The 21791-nt window shown below is 36.3% G+C and overlaps 1 protein-coding gene across 8 annotated transcripts in view; it reads right to left on the bottom strand.

Moving 5' to 3' along the window:
- The window catches only part of AGTPBP1 (ATP/GTP binding carboxypeptidase 1), a 195029-nt gene that overhangs the window by 73552 nt on the left and 99686 nt on the right, over positions 1-21791 (bottom strand). For 7 of the 8 annotated variants that reach the window (XM_024252583.3, XM_024252588.3, XM_063714268.1 and 4 more), the window contains 2 exons: positions 21320-21436; positions 11184-11896 (listed from right to left, as the gene is read on the bottom strand). In XM_024252583.3, the coding sequence (XP_024108351.2) occupies positions 11184-11896; positions 21320-21436 (830 nt within the window). The remainder of the gene's footprint in view (positions 1-11183; positions 11897-21319; positions 21437-21791) is intronic. The other variant, XM_063714267.1, reaches the window with a different exon arrangement.

A 21791-nucleotide genomic window follows, 5' to 3' on the forward strand; every position in this document is an offset into this window, starting at 1 on the left:
ATGGTGTGGTTTCACTATCTAACCCTTGGGCAAATAATTCTGTATACATAATAGCAGCACTACGAGAAGGCAGAAAGATGTGAAAAGCCAGAGATTATATAAGAAGAATTTTTTTAAACCCACCTGGCTGGAACTTAGCTAAAATGCAATTGGCAGTCAGCCTGCATGTTCTGTAGAATCTCTCCTCTCTTTTGTGGTGGGAAAGGAAAGGAAGAGGGAAGGGAAACACCTGTTTGAGGGAGCAAAGGATGATTCCCTGAGTACGCAAAATTCTCTAGACTTGATCTCTCCCTGAATCAGTCCAACAAAATAAAAATTCCTACAATCCTTGCCACTGTCCTAGAAGACTAAGTCACCCATAGAACCCACAATCTTTACCCCATCAATATTTAAGCAAAGGAAGACAATAATCACCAAACTGTGTCAACACAGGTGACACTAAAATATAGCCAAAACAGAACAGATTTGGTTCCTAAAGCCTGACTGCCTGGAACTCCACAAAGTCCCGCTAGTGTTAATACATAGCTACTTCTCATGTAAAACTTATTCTTAAAGAGGAAGGTGATTATATGCACTGATTTAAATTTCAAGTTTGTTCCTTTCAGCTAAAGATAAGTAATGCAGATTAGAACTGTGGCTTATAGATTTATTGAGAGCAGGGTGAGAAAGTGTACCAAAATAGTTTATAACAAAATCTCAAGAATCCATTAAACACTGACAGTCTTAAACTTCAGGCAAATCTGAAACTAGTCTCCTGCACGAAGATACTTTTCCACAATAAAAGGATATTAACTCTCATATAGTTTAGAAATATATGTAACAATATCACAGTATAACCTTAAATTTAAAATAAGCCAAGAACCTACCCTAATTGAAAAATTAAAAATTACCAGGAAAATATCAGAAGGTATGATAGTTAAGCATATAAACAAAGGATACTAAAAAAAAGTATAATGCTAAAACTAATCTTAATCTACTAAACAGTTAAGAATAATTTACTTTTAATTTTATTCTATAAAAAATAACTCATTACTGACATAGTAGTCTATCAGGAAAAAAAGATCTACTATCAAAAAATTAAGCTACACATTCTTGATGTAAGTTTGTCATAACTTTAAAATGCCAATTATAAAGAAACAAGCTTTTTTAAAAGCTATCAATTATAGTAACACATAAATAAATTCAGAATTTACATCAACCAGATGGTCAATAGTGAAGGATATGGCACTTTCACATACTCAAAATATACCACATGAAAATTTAAGTGGTCAAGTATGGGTGAATGACTAAATATATCTATTTGTCAGAATAATTTATTTAATTAATAAGGTTGATATATGCCACAAATATGTAAAAATTAATATTCACAAAGGTTTGGTTTTTGTGTTTTTAGCAAAATGTTATGAGAAGCTAGTTTTAACAGCTCAGTTCCACAGTGATGTTCCATAACGCAAAACAGGGTCAAAGAGCTCGTGCCCGACAGGGGCCAGCAGGTACGAGAACTGAGTGAGGCTGATGGGCAGGAACTGTGGAAAACTGAGGACACAGCTTCTGTCTAAAAACGAGCTGACTGCTGCTAGGCAGGAAACAGAGGTAAAGGTTGTTGACAACCTTCAAGAAACACCAGAAACTTGGACTTGTTTGGGAGATGTGGAATCTCCCAAATTTTAAAGGCTGGCAATTGGTTTAAAAAAAAAAAAAAATGCCACTCTGCAAGTTAAGCCAAATCATGTGCAAGTTGAAAATGGCCTATATACCTGTTTGTAAACCTCTAACACTGTATTTTGGGGGACATAATTGCCCATTTATATTAGACTAGATCTAAAATACTTGAGGGAAATCTTTGCCCTGCCCTAAGCCCTCTTCAATAAAGAGGAGAGGCAGGGAATGGTGGCTTGTGCCTGTAATCTCAGCACTCTGGGAGGCCAAGGCAGGAGGATCACGAGGTCAGGAGTTCGAGACCAGCCTGGCTAACATGGTGAAACCCCATCTCTACTAAAAAATACAAAAATTAGCTGGGTGTGGTGGCGGGCACCTGTAATCCCAGCTACTCAAGAGGCTGAGGCAGGAGAATTGCTTGAACCCAATAGGCAGAGGTTGCAGTGAGCTGAGATTGCACCACTGCACTCCAGCCTGGGTGACAGAGCGAGACTTTGTCTCAAAAAAAAAAAAAGGAGGGGAAACAGCCTTTTATTCAGACATGTATTTGTGTTAAGCAGATCAACTTTTATAAAAGAATGACAACTCTTCCTTCCTTTACCCCAGCCACCTATTGAAATACATGGCTTTCCAGTCAAAACAACAAATAGTCTAGGTACTCTCAGGGACTATAACCTCAAACTTACTGCCATTCAACATTTATCAAAGACTTGGCATGGAAAGAAATAATTTATGCAGGACTATCTAGAAAATATATAGCCTATTCAGTCCATACTCAAAAACATATGTGATATGTGGCCACCAGCAAAATTGTACTTTGTTAGGTTTTCAACCACAGAACAACACTACAAGAAATAATTTAGTAAATCTCATTGCTATATATATTGTAAGAACATTATGGGAAATGTTCATCACATTAACAGTGTGCTCTGAGGTTCCATATTATCTGTATCTGCTAGAAAGAAGATTCAAGATCATCTTCTTTACAGAGAGTGTAACATATATATGTGATCAGTACATAGATACAATCAACAGGATAGGCTCATGATATAGACCAGGGTTTGACTCTTGGCTCTGCCATTTACCAAAGGTATAACTCAACAACCCTGAGCTTCAACCTACTCTTCTCTAAAATAAGAAAATAATAGCACCTTCCTCATAGAGCTGCTATAGTATTAAACAGCACACTTTATATGCATATATACACTGCATATAAAATGCTTGTTACTAAATTGTGTGTCTGGCCCACAAAATGCCTAAAATGCCTTTAATAAAAGCTGTCTGCTGCTTTTGCTCCTACCAATACTTCTTCCACTATTGCCTCAATTCCAGAAGTACCTGTGTTTTCCAAGCCATTCTAAACTTCATATAAGAAATCCAGGGTTTTGTTTTCTTTATTTTGCCTTTGCCACAATTCTTTATCTACTTTTTAATTTAAAATTTCTGAAAAGGTAATATGCTGGCATTACACAAAATCAAGTATGATATAAAAGCAAAAAATGAAAAGTCTCACTTATTAACACAACCTGTATCTTCCATCCACATAATCAGGGAACTACTTTTATTACTTTTCTTCCAGATTTTACTTGATGAAAACATAAATGTAGATTGCTTTTCCCTCTTTCTGATACAAGGTCTAAAATGTCATAAAACAAGCACCTTGTTTATTTCATTTTATAATGCATCTTACAGCTCTATCAGGGTATAGACAGCTTTTTGTTTTTCCAACCACTGCACATTATTCATAAAAAGTTTATACCATAATTTATTTAACCTAGTCCCTGACAAATAGGCACTTGAGTTGTATCCAATCTCAAAACAATACTGCAATGAAAAACTTTGAATGCCACTTCAGATGTATGCAAACTATGTGTGCACACAGACGTGTGAGATTTATGAAATAAACATATCTCACAAATTCCCAGATGTGGGACTGACATGTCAAAGGAAACATGCACATTAATCTTGATAAAATCTGTCAGATCGCCCTCTACCAGTGGTATTCTCAATTGACATTACCTCAGTTGAGATTCTCTCATACATTAATTCTCTCAATGAGAGAGGCTGTTTTTCCATAACCTCATCAATAGAATGTGATGCTCAATTAGATTTTAGCCAATTTGATATGTGGAAAATGATATCTCTGTACATCTTAATTTACATTTCTCTCATTTGGAGTTAAGTTAACCATGCTTTTGTGGTTGTCACCGTTTCCTTTCCCTTATTTTTCATTTTATTTTCATAAGCGTATTTTTAAAAAATACCTTGAATGTCTTTTAAAACAGGCATTACATATTATATAAAATTGTAATTTATAATAAAACATTTTTTAAAATACAGGGGTTTTTTTTTTTGCCAGGCACGGTGGCTCACACAGGTAATCCCAGCACTCTGGGAGGCCGAGGTGGGCAGAACACGAGGGAAGGAGATGGAGACCATCCTGGCTAACACAGTGAAACCCCGTCTCTACTAAAAATACAAAAAATTAGCCAGACATGGTGGCACGTGCCTGTAATCCCAGCTACTTGGGAGGCTGAGGCAAGAGAATCACTTGAACCTGGGAGGCAGAGGTTGCAGTGAGCCGAGATCGTGCCACTACACTCCAGCCTGGGTGACACAGCCAGACCCTGTCTCAAAAAAAAAAAAACTAGTTTTTTTTTTTTGGGGGGATATATGAAAAAACAATGGAAAGAAAACAAATCAAAATGTTGATAATGGTTATCTCTGCAGGATGGGACAAAAAGTGATCTCATCCTACTCTCTAATGTTATGGACTATAAAAACAGGAAAAAATGCACCAAAAATGCGAAGCATACTTTAAAATAAGAGATGAATTTAATTTTAATTTTAAATCCAACTTAAACCAAAAATATAGGTTTAAGTAATCATCAGTATGTGTTTACAATACAATTTTTTAAATGTTAGTGTGCTATCTATATTGAGATATGAATCTTACTTATAATGGACTGTTTCTCTTTCATTTGGAGGTAGAGATTTTTAACCAAGTTTTATTCTTTAAAACAGTGATTGCTTTATTGTTTTATTCTTCAAAACTGTTTTATTCTTTAAAACTTTTATTCTTTAAAACGTGATTGTTTAAAACTTTCTTTAAAACAGTGATTGCACATAAGAAAACTGTACAGCAGAAATTCAAAATAACAATCAGGATATTTTCACTGAAATAATGTAAAGGAGTCTAATGCTTCCTTTTCTGAAAGTGATAAAACGGTAATTCTTCATTAATTTTGACATCACTCATTTACAATGCATTCAGGTAGGACTGTGCTAAGTTGGCAAATAATTCACAAAATGTCATCATTTGCTCAAAAATAAGATGCAGAAGACTAGGCAAATAAGCAAACCAGAATTATCATCCTCAATGTAATTTTTAAAATAAGCATTTCTGAGTACTTTGGAAATACGTTTAACCTGAACTATATTTGATATTTTATCACAAATATAGAACCATAATGCCTTCAGAGTGGCTACAGGGGTCAGCAAACTTCTCCTACAAAGAGTCAGACAGGCTTTGCAGGCCACATGACAGCCATTCAACTCTGCCGTGGTAGCACAAAAACAGTCATAGACAATGCATTAAAAAACAAGGCATGGCTGTGTTCCAACAAAGTGTTATTTGTGGACACGAATATGAATTTCGTATCATTTTCATGTGCCACGAAGCCTTATTTTCCTCTCAATTGTTTTAACCATTTAAACATGTGAAAACCATTTTTAACTCATGGGCTGAACATAACCAGGCAGATTTGGCAGATTTGGGATGGATTTGGCACACAGACCACAGTATGCCAACCCTAACCTAGGTGAATGACTACCAAACTTTTTTTAATATGACCAACAAGAAACACATTTTAAAGATCACAAGCCTACAAAAGAGAAACAGAGAGGTGAATCAAAAGAATTATGAAACAATACTTAGCTGTACTACATGTGACACACTGTCATTTTAATATTGGTTACTAATGAGTATCAACCCAAATTTGACAAACAATGATCTAATCTTTGCTTTTAAAAAGTTGAGAAAATTGTTATCTAGAGAAATAAAGTTATTTATGCGTGCGCACACACACACGCACACACACACACATACACACACACACAGAGTGGGAGAGTTAAGTCTAAAACTTGCTTTTCAGAGAGCATCCTGCCCTGCCCTGACAAGATGTCTCACCACATATATGGTCTCATCCCTCTCATCAAGTCTAACTCAATTATCCAAGCATTTCTGCCATACACATATGTTCTTCCAGTCTCATATTAGTGTTACTTGGAGGAACAAATAATTTTGAAGAGTTTCCTACTCATTATTCAAAAATAATGGGTAAAAAGGTGAAAAGGGAGAGTGGAGGCTTTGGAGTATGCACCTGTGAAGATCCACACTGTACTGCTCACCATAACTCCCATATAAACACTTGAAAAACTCAGTTGACCCCTGAACAACACAGGTTTCAACTGCACAAGTCCACTTATTTGTGGATTTTCCTTCCCCTTTGCCCCTGCTGAGAGAGTAAGACCAACCTATCCTCTTCTTCCTGCTCCTCAGCCAGTTGACAAGGATGAAGACCTCTATGGTGATCTACCTCCACTTAATGATTAATAAACATATTTTCTGTTCCTTATGATTTTCTTCATAACATTTTCTTTTCTCTAACTTGCCTTTATTGCAAGAATACAGTATATAATACAAATAATGTACAAAATAAGTGTGAACTGTTTACATTACTGGTAAGGCTTCCAGCCAACAGTAAGCTATTAGTAGCTAAGTTTTGAGGGAATCAAAAGTTATACTTGAATTTTCGACTGCACAGGGGCTGGTGCCCCAACCTCTGCATTGTTCAAGGGTTAACTATATTTGCAAAGAATATATAAAATTAGGACGGGAAAGGCAATAACTTTCAAATACCAAAGTACTGTTGTCTATTACACAATCTGTAAACATTTTTAAATAAAAATACTTTATTTTTTGTAGTAGTCATGGCTAAGGTGATTAACATTATTGGGGAAGTCCTATACATCTAACTAATATAAATAGAATCATATTGTTTTGTTGAAATATGAAACCTTCATCCCCAACAATGCAATCGTTCTCAGGGCCACAACTCCATAGTGAAATATGGTTATACTCCTGCTGCATGTCAACTATCTAATACCCACAGAAATGTTGGTAAATATGGTAGGAAAATGGAGGGACAAATATGATGAAAGGTGTTCTTTAAAACATAGGGCACACAAATCAGTCAAACTTGGTAAGAGTCACCACCATACAATTATATGATGATGAGCCTAGCAGACAAAGGTTTTAGATTGCTTCAGAATTTATGACTTATTTCTGCAGCAACAAATCAGAACACATCTCCATCAAGGTCGTGAAAATCAATGGGAAAACATCTCTATAGGGAAAGAAATCTTTGAAACTTCTGGAGAGATGTGGATCACTCGATTCTCAAATGCGTTTTGGAGCCAGTCCTGTTTTTCTCATCGCAAATTTTCTAGAAGCAAATACAGGTAACAACAGAGTTGGTTGTTTTTGTTTGTTTGTTTGTTTGTTTTTGAGACGGAGTCTCACCCTGTTGTCCAAGCTGGAGTGTGGTGGCGCGATCTCAGCTCACCGCAACCTCTGCCTCCTGGGTTCAAGTGAGTAGCTGGGACTATAGGTGCCCAAGTAACTGGGACTACAGGCACATGCCACCACACCCAGCTAATTTTTTGTATTTTTAGTAGAGACAGGGTTTTACTGTGTTAGCCAGGGTGGTCTCAATCTCCTGACCTCGTGATCCACCCGCCTCGGCCTCCTAAAGTGCTGGGATTACAGGCGTGAGCCACCGCGCCCAGCCAACCACAGAGTTTTGAATTTCCAGGTTTTTTGTGTTTGTTTCCTTGAGCTGCATCTCCTTTGCACTTTAACTTGCACACCAACATATCTATGTTTAAAACACCTGTACCAACTTTCATCCACCTTTTGATTTCTTATCATGCTACTTACCTCACACTATTAAAAATGTATCTTAAAGCTTTGTTTTGAACTCAGTGGTATATTAGACTGTACACAGGCAGTAAGAATGTCAATTACTTCAGGAAAAAGTCCTACAGATGCCCTAATATATGGAAGAAGCTGGACTCTAATCTGTAGATTACATTTACAGGACAATTCTGAGGTCCATGTTTCAGAAACAAGGTGAGAAAACTAATCATAAATATTAAGACAGAGAAGGTTGGAGAAGAGTCACAGTAACTCCCAGTATGTATAAATTCCTCCATCATCAGAATAGGCTCAGTCAAGGAGAGAGAGGAAGTGAAGCTTGGAACCATGGATAGAACAATATTACCTGAAAGGTCAAGCAAGCCAGGCAAGGACAAAACCCAATATCAGAAAAAGCTGCTCAAAGAGGACAGAGGTCACCAGAGCTAAGGGTAGTAGTCCTCAATCTGCATACAGACATTCACAGAGATACGACAGCTAGTCAAAGTCATCATGCATTTAACTGTAATACATCTACGCTTAATTAAAATGTTAAGTTTCTTTACATATTGATATATACAATCAAGTAAACAGAGTTTAGCAATGGTTATCGAATGTTATTCAGAAGCACTGCTTGGGAGGGATACATCTCCCTTACTAACATAAACAGGTAAAATATCTAAATAAGTATCTTGACCAATGAAAGCTTTCATAATATAAAGTCCATGAGAGGAAATAAGACGGTTCCTTTATAGTTAAAATTAAGGCTGAGAATCAGAGGCTTATATAAAATTATGCCTCTTTTCTATAATCCTTCTTCATTCTAACCTTACCTCAAATATTATAGGCTAGTAAGAGAAAATACTTTCAGTTTGAGGCAATTTAATAACAAAACTTGCTTTCAGGGCTTAAAGAGCACTTAAAATTCAGGAAGTGCCTTCTGTAGTCAAGATGACATCTTTGGAGAGGTAAAGAGCCTAAGAGATGATGCTGAAAAGAAGAAATATCAAGTTGCTGCCTGACTCTGACTCACTCCAGGTGGGTCATTCAGATTCTTCAAAAAGCAGATGCCAAGGCACAATGAAATATACTTCTGTGGGCCTCTCCTAAGGGGAAACTTGGAAGAAAAACAGTGGGACAGAGTTGATCCTCAATCACTGCAATTGTTCTCAGGGTTGCAAGCCCTCATCTCTATCCCCCAGGATCAATTTACTTACTTACAGGATTGACTTACTTACTTACTTACTTACTTATTTATTTATTTATTTATGGAGACAGAGTCTTGCTCTGTCACTCAGGCTGGAGTGCACTGGCACTATCTATCTATCTATCTATCTATCTATCTATCTATCTATCTATCTATTTATTGAGACAGAGTCTTGCTCTGTCACCCAGGCTGGAGTGCAGTGGCATGATCATGGCTTACTGCAGCCTCTGCCTCCTGGGTTCAAGCAATGCTCCTCCCTCAGCCTCCTGAATAGTTTGGACTACAGGTGTGTGCCATCACACCCGGCTAATTTTTGTATTTTTAGTAGAGATGGGGTTTCACCATATTGGCCAGACTGGTCTCAAACTCCTGACCTCAAGTGATCCATCCACCTTGGCCTCCCAAAGTGCTGGGATTAGAGGGGTGAGCTACTGCACCCAGGCCCCAGGATCTATTTAAATCCCTCTCACCCTCAGCTATCACCTCTGCAGGTCTTGATAGCTTATCTGATTAAGCAATCCAAACTCTCATTCCTGAGCAGTGTGAGCCCCTGGGAATCATTCTCATTCCAGGCCGGCTGTAACGTGTCCATTCACAGTTAAAATTGAGGAAGGGAGTAGGCAACAGGCCAATCACTGGATTGCATATGTTCTACACATAGTCAACCCACTGCCACTGTGTAAAAACAACCCTACCTCCATTAGCTGATCTGGGTCATTCACTTGTTGTCAAAATGGTATGCTTTTCCCCTCACCTGCTGGTCTTAGACACAAGGAGTCCAGAGTACCCCACTGGCAACCACATCTCGTTGTTACATTGTACCCTGTGGTAAGACTGCATGCACTTTGGGAACGAGGACTTCTAACCCTGCAGAGCCCAGAGGTGGAGGGACAGAAGACAGAAAGTCCCTGGGTGGATACTGGATGCTACACTAAATAGGGCCACTTTTGTTCCCACCTCCTGGTTCCCAGGCTTGTGTATTCTTTCTACAGAACTATGCAAACATTTCTAATTTAGTGTATGTATTGCATCCTGCAAGATGGCAACCCAACCATGCAGAGGATTTCCTTAGTTAGAGCTTTGCATGGGCCTTTTGAAGGCCACTGTAGCACTCCACAAGGCCAGCTGCCTCTGGATGGTGCCATCTGTAACATGGTAGATGTCCTGGCACAGACCCACTCCCACACATCTTTCCCAGGGAAGTAAGTCCCCCATTCTGATGCTATGATGTATGGGATGACGCGTCTGTGGATCAAGGGGCCAACCAGTGGCACTAAACATACACTAATTTGCCAAGTAAAAATAATAAATTATATAAGATGCTACGGGTAAAAAAAAATAAGATGCAGTTATTTTCTCGAAGGAACTTATAGTCTAAAGAGAAGCAAATACAGCAAGTTCTTCCTTGTTTATTACATACTATACTTGTAACAAGGGTATACAATTTTTTTTCAGATACTGATATAAGCCATTATCATAAAACCTTCTCCATAATCACCAAAACCAGTCCAAATGCACCAAAAAAGGTATTTTTATAGACAAATATCCACTCATTGGCAATATTTAATATTATTTGCAATATCTAATCTTACTTGGCAATATTTAATAATCTTATTGATTTTATGAATCCTGTATTTTTATCTATTTCCAATTAAAATGTTTTCCAATTAAAATTGCAAACTTTACAAAATAATACTGTCTATATTGCTTCATTTATAGTCTATTTTTATTTTTTCAATTTTTAGTTTTTGTTAGTACATAGTAGGTGTGTGTATATATATATATATTTATGGGGTAAATGAGATATATTGATACAGACATACAATACGTAATAATCACTTCAGGGTAAAAGGGGTATCCCTCACTCCAAGCATTTATCCTTTCTTCCAATTATACTTTTACTTTTTAAATGCACAATAAATTACTGTTGATTGTAGTTGCCCTGTTGTGATTTATAGCCTATTTTTAAATCCTATACTTAACTCAAGTTCAAATGACAAATTACTAAGTTAACAAATATTGCTAAGAATATTTATTCAAAGATTAAATAATCTGTTTTTACATTTTGAGATTCAGTATTAATAGAAAATTTCTAAACTATCCAATGGTCAGGTTTATCATTCTGGCTTCATCTGAATAAGGAACAAGCTCAAGAAATAAAGTAAACCAACAAGGACAATTTCAAAACAAGGCAAAATTTCCAAAGCAGAATTTAAAAATACAGTAACTTATTATAACTCACAGTAATTATTTTCCTAAATGCCCAAAGTAATTTTTTTAAGACTGCCTCATATCTTGACAATAGCCTTATTTAGAAGAGGGAAGAAATATGCAACTCACCTTTGTACACCATAAGGCCTTTCTAAAATAGGCTCTTTGAATGGAGGCGGAATGTGACCAAAATAATCGGGATAAGCCACCTCTGAATATTCTGGGACAGACTTCGTATTTTTCACAATCTCAATATAGAGGTCTGGGTCATGGAGTGTTGGTCCATCAGGTACTTCAACCGATGCTTGTTCTACTGATGAATTTGACTCAGTATCTTCATCATCTTCAGTTTCAACTCCAGTGCAGCAAAGCTTCCCTAGCTGAACTGTTCTTCCCTCAAACAGAACATTTCCACAAGTAGCCATGTGTGGACAAGCTTTAGCACAGGTAAGGACAGTAAGAGGAAGACTGCAGTCCTTCTTCATTTCTGCAGTAAAACCTGGGGCTGTTTGAGAAGGAATATTCTGCAATGTAATTCGGTCCAAGGCCTTTACAATATCATTGTTTAAACCATGGACTGATGAAATAGTTCTATTTTGATCACCTGGCTGCTGTTGTAATGTTCTATCATTATCTTTAATATCTTCTTTTGCTAGATCCATAAAGGTAGACTTCTTTTCACCTTCATCTCCTTTAGAAGATATGTTCTCCTTCATTACAACTTTTCTTAAATTGCCAGAATTCCCAGATGCTTCCTCACCTGCCGTAGGAACAACAATAGGACCACGTACATTTCCCTCAAATACAAAAGGCTTTGGTTCTTTGGAGATTAAATCATAGTCCTTCGAAAATAAAAAAAATGTTTAATCTTTTAACTGTAAATATTAAAACATATTAACAAAACTAATACATTCATGTTATATATTGCTTCAGAAATTTTTGGAAATTTTAAAGATGGACAAAACAGGATATGTTTTCATTTCACTAAAAAGACAAAATTTTTAACCACAACAAAATTCATAATACCTACTTTACTTTTTCTATTATAAAAATAATGCCTACGTTGTCACAGAAATGTGGGAAATCTTAGAATTCTAAACAGAAAAACATAAAGACTCCAAAATCCTATTAGGGACAACAACTAAATTGTTATTCATTAATTCAATAACATTACAGTGTCTGTTTTGTGCAATATTTATGAAGTGTCTATTTTGTGCCAAGCTTTGTCTCAAGCACTTAAGACACTTAAAAAAACAACTCTTCCCTTTTGTAGCTTACATTTGTATAGGGGTAGAAGAGAGGACTGTCAATACAACAAGTAATAAATACGATATATATTTTATATATAGAACATTAGAAGGGTAAAGCGCTACAGAAGAAAAAAAAAAAGGAGGGCGAGGCCGGGCACGGTGGCTCACACCTGTAATCCCAGCACTTTGGGAGGCTGAGGCAGGGAGATTACCTGAGGTCAGGAGCTCAAGACCAGCCTGGCCAACATGGTGAAACCCCGTCTCTACTAAAACTACAAAAATTAGCTGGGCACGGTGGTGGACACCTGTAATCCCAGCTACTCAGGAGGCTGAGGCATGAGAATCGCTTGAACCCAAGGAGGTGGAGGTTGCAGTGAACCGAGATCATGCCACTGCACTCCAGCCTGAGTAACAAAGTGAGACTCTGCCTCAAAAAAAAAAAAGGAGGGCAGGACAGGCAGGACGTAATGTGGATTGGGAGTACCAAGAGAGCAGAGGTAGGTGGCAACTCTAAATGCCATTGGTTAGGGAACCTCATGAGCAGATGAAATAGAAGCAAAGATGGTGAGGGCACCACACAAGGGGCGCATTCCAGGCAGAGAGGACTAGAGCACATAGCTCCCAGAGTGGAAGAATACCTGAGGTGTTCAAAGAACAGCAAGGATGGGATAGCTGGGAAAGAATGGACAAGATGAATGCCATGATGAATGCCAAGCGCTGGAGAGCCTTGCACAGTATAAGAATTTGGGTTTTTACTCTGAATGAGATTGGAAGCCGTGACAGGGAGGGATGCCATGACATGAGTTATTTTTGAAAGATAAGATCCTAGTGCAGGGTTTCTGAATGACAGCGGCAAACATTTTGGGCCAGATCATTCTTTTTTGGATGATTTAAACAGATAAATAAGGTGTATATTTAAGTCATTTCCAAAATTTTGCTATTATACAAAACTGCAATAAAAATCTTTTTGCAAAGAATTTTTGCTTTGTTTATAATGATTTCCTAAGCACTGAAATGGAACTGCAGAATCAGATATTATAATCAATTTTAATAATGCAAACTGGCCAGAACACCAAACTCTCCAAAAACACTTGTATTAATGTATATTCCCAGTAACTATACATAAGAGTATCTATTTCAACTGCTCTCTTCTTTGCCAACATTTGATACTATGGTTTTTTAAAAAAAAAATTTCTAATGTCGTAGATAAGAAATACTCTTACTGCTATTTTAATTTGCATTTCTCTGACTACTGGGAAGCAAACACTTTTCTATACATCTGTTAATCAGTCGCAATTCTTCATAGGTAACTTTTTTGTTCCTGGATACAGGGTTTCCTTTTTTTAATGGTATAAATTTTCATGTTAAAAAATTTGTATACACATACATACATGAATCCTCCAGCTAACCCATTTTTTGAAAATATTTTTCTGGATTTGCAATTGATCTTTTAATTTGGGTTAATTTCCTTATATACATTATGGAGTCCAAATTAAGAATCTTCCATTGTGATTTATTCCTTGAATATCCACTGTATACAAAGCAAGGATTCAAAGATGATTCACAGGATCCCCTGTACTACAGCTAAGCCAAGAAGACAGTGGAAGCACTAAGGAGGAAATAGGTAGATCTACCTTAAAAGGGTTAAAGGGGTAGTAAGTTTGCATTAAAAAACACATTTTGTAGGAAACATGGTAGGCTAAGTATCCACCCCACAGAACTACCTACAATTTTTACATATACTAAATATTTACAATTGTTACATATATTAAAATATTTTAAGTTTATCATTAAGTGGATAAGAAAGCAAGGATAAAGGCAAAGTATCAAATGAAGAAGGGATCCCTATGTGACAAGCTAAAGACTGAGGCTACCTTTCACTTTGAAAACACTTGCTAAACCAGGTGACCTTGGGTACAGATTTTCCCATCTCAAAGACGATGAAGGACAGGAGAAAAACCCTGAACTGGCATTAAGGTGATTTTCCTCTCAAAAAGATGAAACTCCAGAACTACATCTTCAATATATAGGTCCTAGAAATACTCCCACCACAAAAGAAAAAAAAAAAAAACAACACATAAAAAGAAAAGCCAACCGTCTTAAATTTTAAACCTTAGCTCCAAGATGGTGAAAAGTATCACTACTCACAAACTGGTATTAAAAGCCGGCCATCAAATCACATGGATTCGCAGCCTGAATTCACGTCATCTCGGTGGTCCAAAACAAAAGCCCTTGAGGGTTCAATCTATAATGGTGACTCTCAAAAGCAACAGCTTCTAGAGTTTCCACATAATTTCCACATACAAAATTATAAAGAAGAAAAGAAATGTAAACATACAATTCAACAAGGTAGAAGGAAAAAGAACCAAAAGAAACATTAGATATTGAAAAAGACCTACCAGAATCTCAGACTAAGAAATGACCATATTTAATATGTTCAAAGAAATAAAATATAGAAAACAAGAAAGACTGATTAAATGCATTTTGTAAGGTTTCTTTTTTTTTTTTTTTTTGAGAGGGAGTCTTGTTCTGTCTCCACAGTGGTGCAATCTCGGCTCACTGCAAACTCCAACTCCCTGGTTCAAGCAATTCTCTCTGCCTTAGCCTCCCAAGTAGCTAGGATTACAGGCACGCACCACCACACCCAGCTACTTTTTGTATTTTTAGTAGAGACGGGGTTTCATCGTATTGGCCACGGTCTCGATCTCCTGACTTTGTGATCCGCCCGCCTTGGCCTCCCAAAGTGCTGGGATTACAGGCTTGAGCCACCGCGCCCGGCCCCTAGTAGATATTTCTAATGACAGATGAGACAAAGCCAAAAAGAGATTTAGGAAACTGACAGATAGTTCTAATGAAATAACCTGAAGGCAGCATAGAGAGGCAAAGAAAAGGAAAACAGAAAAAAGAGGTTAAAAGACATGAAAGGGAGTAAAAAGGTCTACGTTCAATTAGAATTGCAAAAGAGGGAGGGCGAAAACAAAATGCAGTAACTGAAGAAGAGAATGCAGAGTTTTTCCAAATCTTATAAGAAAACAACTCACAGAATCCAAATACAATAAATCCCAAACAGGATTTTAAAAAAGAAAATCCACACTTAGTCAACATTACTAGGAACTGTAGCATTAAAGCAAAAAAAGTATATGTTAAAAGCCACCAAAAATAGTCTCTTAGAAAATAAAAACATACATTTACCATACATACCACCCAGCAATTTCACTGATAGGTATTCACCCAAGAGAAATGAAAGCATATCTCCCCAAAAAGTTTTTTTTTTTTTTTTTTTTTAGACAGAGTTTCGCTCTTGTTGCCCAGGCTGGAATGCAATGGCATGATCTCAGCTCACTGCAACCTCCAGCTCCCGGGTTTAAGCGATTCTCCTGCCTCAGCCTCCCGAATAGCTGGGATTACAGGTGTCCATCACCATGACCAGCTAATTTTTTGTATTTTTAGTAGAGATGGGGTTTCACCATGTTGGCCTGACTGGTCTTGAACTCCTGACCTCAGGTGATCCACCCGCTTCAGCCTCTCAAAGTGCTGGGATTACAGGCATGAGCCACCACGCCTGGCCACCCCAAAAAATTTTGTGCACAAAATGTTATCAACTTTACTCATATTAAAGTCCAATGAAGTCTAAAACTTCAGACATTCCAACACTGATCCACAAAGAAATTGTGGTATATTTACACAATAAAATACTATCAAGCAATAAGGAAAGAACCACTGTTATATGCAGCAACATGGGTAAACCTCAAAAACACATGCTCAGCAAAAGAAGCCTGACCCTAAAAAGTAAATGCTGTATGATTCCATTTATAAGAAGTTCTAAAATAGTCAAGACTAGTCACAGTGACAGACAGCAGATCAGCAGTCACTTGCGCAGGAGATGAAGAGACTACAAGGGGCCCAAGGAGACTTTCCAGAATGACAAGAAATATTTCTGTCTCAATGGGTGGTAGTCACATAGGTGTATAAATGTGTCAAAACTCACTGAACTTAAGTGAAACTTACTGTATGTAAATTATAACTCAATAAAGTTGATTTTTTAAAAGTAGTCAGAGAAAGAGACTAATTTTAAGAATGTTTACAAAATAAAGACACTTTCGGGGAGGGAGAGCAAGACAGCATGTGCGCAAGTGCACATGCAACTACACGCCACTATACGACATGATCCCAACAGAAGGTCTGAGACACAAAAGGTAATGAAAAATTTTAAAGTGGTAAAAATGTGGGTAAGTCTACACTAAACATAAAAAAGCAAAGCAGTAATGTCAAATAGGTTTTTTATATATCTTAACTCTAGTTTTTAAAAAACCCACTTGACGTTACTGCTTTGCTTTTTATGTTTACAAAAAAAAGTATATATATATATGTAAGTTGATTTGGGAAGTCATGGTAGGTAGAATATTTGAAGTTTCCATTTATGGCTGAGGGAAAGAGGAAAGAAAGGTCCTGATTTACTTTAGACTTTGATAAATATGTTGGAAAATCTAGAGTAACTAGAATTTTTGCGTATTTGTCAATAATCAAACTAATACTTTAAATGGATACAGTTTATGTAAATTATACCTCAAAAAAGTTGATTAAAATAAAAAAAGACTGTATATACAGTTTACAAACTAGTAATAGGGAAAAGGTGGAGTAAGAAAAAGATAATCCAAATGAAGGCAAGAAAAAGAGATAAACATAAAGAGATAAAACTATGAAAAATAAGATTTCATAAATATAAATAAATGACAAAACTCAGATTTGGTATTTTTGAAATCCAACTATATGCTGTTTAAAAAATACACATCGAAGGATACTGAAAAGTTAAAAGTTAATATAAGTACATTAATATTTTTTACAGTACTCGTTGTCTTAGAATCTTGGAGGTAAAGATAGTAACTTCATAATAATAAAAAGTCCAATTCAAAAAGGAAGAAAACTCAATCTACATGTATATACAATAAATAATAACCCTCAAAAAATATATAACAAAAAACTAACAGACCTGCAAATAGAAACACACTCATAATCATAATCACAGTGAGAAATTTTTTCATTGTGAGAAATTTTTAAAATACTTTTCACAGTGATTAATAGAATAAGAATAAAAATCCACAAGGATAAAAGAGAACTTAACTTCTCAACACAATTAACAATCTTGTCCTAATAGGCAAATAGACAACTGTGACTAACAAGTATAGAATTCTTTTCAAACACATAAGAAAGAGTAAAAAAAGTTGATCATATCCAAGGCCATAAAACGAGCCTCAAAATTTTTAAAAGGTTATGATTATAAAGAATGTGTCTTCTTATTCTACAACTATATGCTAGAAATACATTAAAAAGATTTAAAATTTTTTATCTTTTTTAGAAAGCCAATTTAAAAAATTATCTTTTTTAAAAAATCAATGAATCAAAAAAAAAAAGTAAGTTTCAGAGTAAAGATAATAAAAACACTAAACATCAAAATTACTGCTTATAAGATGCAGCAAAAACAGTAATTATAGGAAAATTTATAGCCTATCTATGCATGCATACATACACACCCATGTGTGCGCACACACATACACACACATACACACACACATATATGAAAAGAATAAGGCTGAAAATTACTGGATGTCTACCTTAGATGACAATGCAAAAAAAGAAAATAAAAAAGAATGAAAGCAGCAAAAGCCAAGACACAGCACTTTAAACATATTATTTAGAGATATGAGGATTAACTTCAAAAACATACAAAAAGTAATTTCAGGATTTAGCATGTGGGAAAGGATTACCTACGTAAAACTATTTGACGCTTTAAACTTTCTCCATGAATAACTTTGACAAAAATTTAAAACCAAATTTAACAAGAGGAAAACAAGAAAGAAAAACAAAATATAACAAAAGTCCACATAGTAAATGCCATCATGCTACCACAGACATATGAATAAAAGAACTGTGAAAATGCAGAATTTTGATACTTTCAATATTCTGCCATCAAGAAACAAGAGAAAATAAAATAAAACTATAATTGTCACTATGAACAAATAAACATAGCTTTAAAAGCATGGTAAGGTCACTTCACAAAGGATGTTGATAATTACTTTAATAATACCATACGTTGCCTTCGAATAGCATTCATTTTCCTTCCATCTGGCCACTGAATAGTGGCCTTAACACATCTGCAAACAAAGCGGGTGGTTTTCAAGATTGAAACAAACACATACAGTAATCTTAAGCATTAATATTGATGCTGAAAATAATATACAAATGAAAGTGGAAAAAGTCATAATTGAAATTAACTTCATTTATGTTTATTATCTCATGATCTACAAGAAATTCATACAAAGATAGCTGAAGAAAATTCTTTCAAACACATCCTATCTGGAACCAACCAATCTTTTTAATCCTTGAAAGCATGTCACTTACATATCGCTGCCTAAAATTCAAATACACAATCCAAAAAACAGAGCCTAAAGTATCAAATAATGCATTCCTTTGAAACTTAAAAATGACAAAGATAATCAAGTGGCAACACAATTACCTTAGAAATAATTTTCTGATTATGTAAATAAAAGACAATATGCTATTTCCTATTACATACACTACAGAAATAGAGCTACTCTATATAAAACTTTACAGCAGAATAGACAATGCATTAATAAATGTGTACTACTTGAAATATCTGAAGCAGCATCTTTCGCTTAAAGAAAATAAAAGGAATAACTTAGTGAGAAGCTCTTTCACTCAGATCTGTCTTTACAATCTGACCCTGGCCACACCTATTCAGACCCAAAGCAAGAAACTGCTCTAGGAGCAGCCAAACTAATGGACAAGTTGGCCAGCTGTTCATAAATGCCATGTAGGAAATCATCAAGGTTAGCCTATTCTGGGTGACAAACTATAATTAGAAAACATGGAATCTAAACATAGAATGCAAGAACAACTCATCACAATCTAAAAGAAAGAAAACTCATTTGTGAAAGGATAAGAATCAAAGTCCTGGACTTAATACCCATAATCAGGTTACTTTTTTCTATTCCCAAATCAAAACTACAATTTGTAATCACATGAGAGTAGTGCCCCCTTAACTAAGGTTTTGATTTCCATGGTTTCAGTACTGGAGGTTAATCACAGTCTGAAGTATTAAATGGAAAAGTACAGAAATAAACAATTTGTAAGTTTTAGAGTGCTCCATTCTGAGTAGCATACCACCATGGTCCATCCCACCCAGGACATGACTCATCCTTTGTCCAACGTATCCACAATATCTATGCAACTGACCTGGTAGTCACTCAGTAGCCATCTGTTATCAGATCAAAAAAACACGGTATATAAAGGGTTTGGTTTCAGGCATCCACTCAGGGTCTTGGAACCTATCTCCCATGGATAAGGGGGGACTACCGTATATATTTTTCATATGTACAGAAAAAGTAGAAGGTACAGAAGAAACAGGTGACTTCTTCACACAATAATCGATTTCCTCCTCAAACTTTTTCCACAGTATTCTTCTGCCTTGATTTAGCAGTATTTGTTATTGCTCATATTTTCAAGTGGTTCTTAGCTAGACACAAATGTGTTAAAAGAGCTCACGGATAACTGCTGTAGGTTGAATGAAAGAGAATCAACCTGTACTCTTTCTCAAATGCCACTTCCTGTCTTTTTTTTCTTTTCTTTTGACAAATACCTTCTCTTTCAATCCTGCCTTCCTTCTATTACCCCTGATTTCAAAGTACCTTCTCATGTACCTCAAATCTAGGGGGAATACCAAGACACCAGAGCAGGGGGTGGCAGGGAGGGCTGCAGAAGGTGGACGGTTGTTGCATCTTTTATGGCATCTAAGGCTCCTAAGCTCCCAAGCTGAAACCTGAATGATTAGAACCATGAAATGTAAACTCTAGGTGATAAATGTTTCTTTTTTTTTTTTTAGATGAAGTCTCGCTCTGTTGCCCAGGCTGCTGGAGTGCAGTGGTGTGATCTTGACTCACTGCAACCTCCATCTCCCAGGTCAAGAGATTCTCCTGCCTCAGCCTCTGAGTAGCTGCAACTACAGGTGCGTCTCATCACGCCCGGCTAATTTTCTTATTTTTAGAAGAAATGGGGTTTTGCCATACTGGTCAGGCTGGTCTCTAACTCCTGACCTCAAATGATCTGTCCACCTCGGCCTCCCAAAATGCTGGGCTTACAGGCATGAGCCACCACACCCGGCAACAAATACTTCTTTTTTATTTCTCACCTATAACCTCACAACTATAACCTCACAACAAAGTATTTTTCTTTAAGCAACTAGAAATTAAGTATATGAAATTTAGGAACAAAGGAAGGGCTAAACAAATCTTTGAGATTATCTAATTCAAACTCTTTGACACTTTAAGATCCTGGGTGATTTCACAGACCTATCCAAGGAACCATCACAAAAGCCAGCCAATTGCCAACAATTCGATCAACTTGACTTGCTCTGTAATCCAGGCTGAATAAAAAAACTATGTCCATTAAAGTGATGCAAAAAAACTAAAGTGACAAAAAATGTAATAGTCCATCTCCTCTCTTTTTTTTTTTTTTTGAGACGGAATCTTGCTCTGTCGCCAGGCTGGAGTGTGGTGGCGAGATCTCGGCTCACTGCAACCTCTGCCTCCCAGGTTCAAGCTATTCCCCTGCCTCAGCCTCCCAAGTAGCTGGGACTGCAGGAACGCACCACCACACCCAGCTAATTGGTTTTTTTTTTTGTATTTTAGTAGAGACGGGGTTTCACTCTGTTGGCCAGGATGGTCTTGATCTCCTGACCTTGTGATCCATATACTCGGCCTCCCAAAGTGCTGGGATTACAGGGGTGAGCCACCACGCCCGGCCAATCTCCCCTCATTTTACAATTGCTTAACTGCAGCTCAGGATGTTGACATAAATATTCAATGTCACTCAGAAAAGCAATGCTAGTTTCACTTTTTAGAAATGGAAAGAAAATAAAAACAGTGATTATCGACCTAAGGGAGAAAAAATAACTTTTTATTAAAATCAGTTAAGATGCTGAATTTTCTATATTTATACCTGAAAATCATCAACAAGCTCAGGGAAAAGGTGTTCATACATTTTTAGATCTTCTATTGTTCGTCCCGGTTCTTGCTGGGGTTTTAGTTTGTTAATATCTGTTTCAATATCATCATTCTGAAATGATAAAAAGAGTATGTTACCAGGTAAAACAAAATTTTTAAAAATTACAGAATACATTTTAGATTTAAAATGTTCCAAGTTATTAATTACATGTAATTAAAGAATAATTGCTGAATAAATGCTGCATTAATTTTATCTGAAATTCAAATTTGCTTATTGTTTTGGGGTTGTTGTGTTATTGTTGGGTAGTTTTGTTTTGTTTTTGTCATGGTTACTCTAATATAACAGAATATTCTGGATACTCAAAACAGAAAAACTTGTGTAAAGATCAAGACTCCAGTATGTTCTCCTCATTCTCCCTAATTGCCATCATTTTGCTCATATTAAAGGGCAGTAAAACTTAAGAAGA

This window comes from Pongo abelii, chromosome 13 (genome assembly GCF_028885655.2).
Source record: "Pongo abelii isolate AG06213 chromosome 13, NHGRI_mPonAbe1-v2.0_pri, whole genome shotgun sequence".
Classification (NCBI taxonomy): Eukaryota; Metazoa; Chordata; class Mammalia; order Primates; family Hominidae; genus Pongo; species Pongo abelii.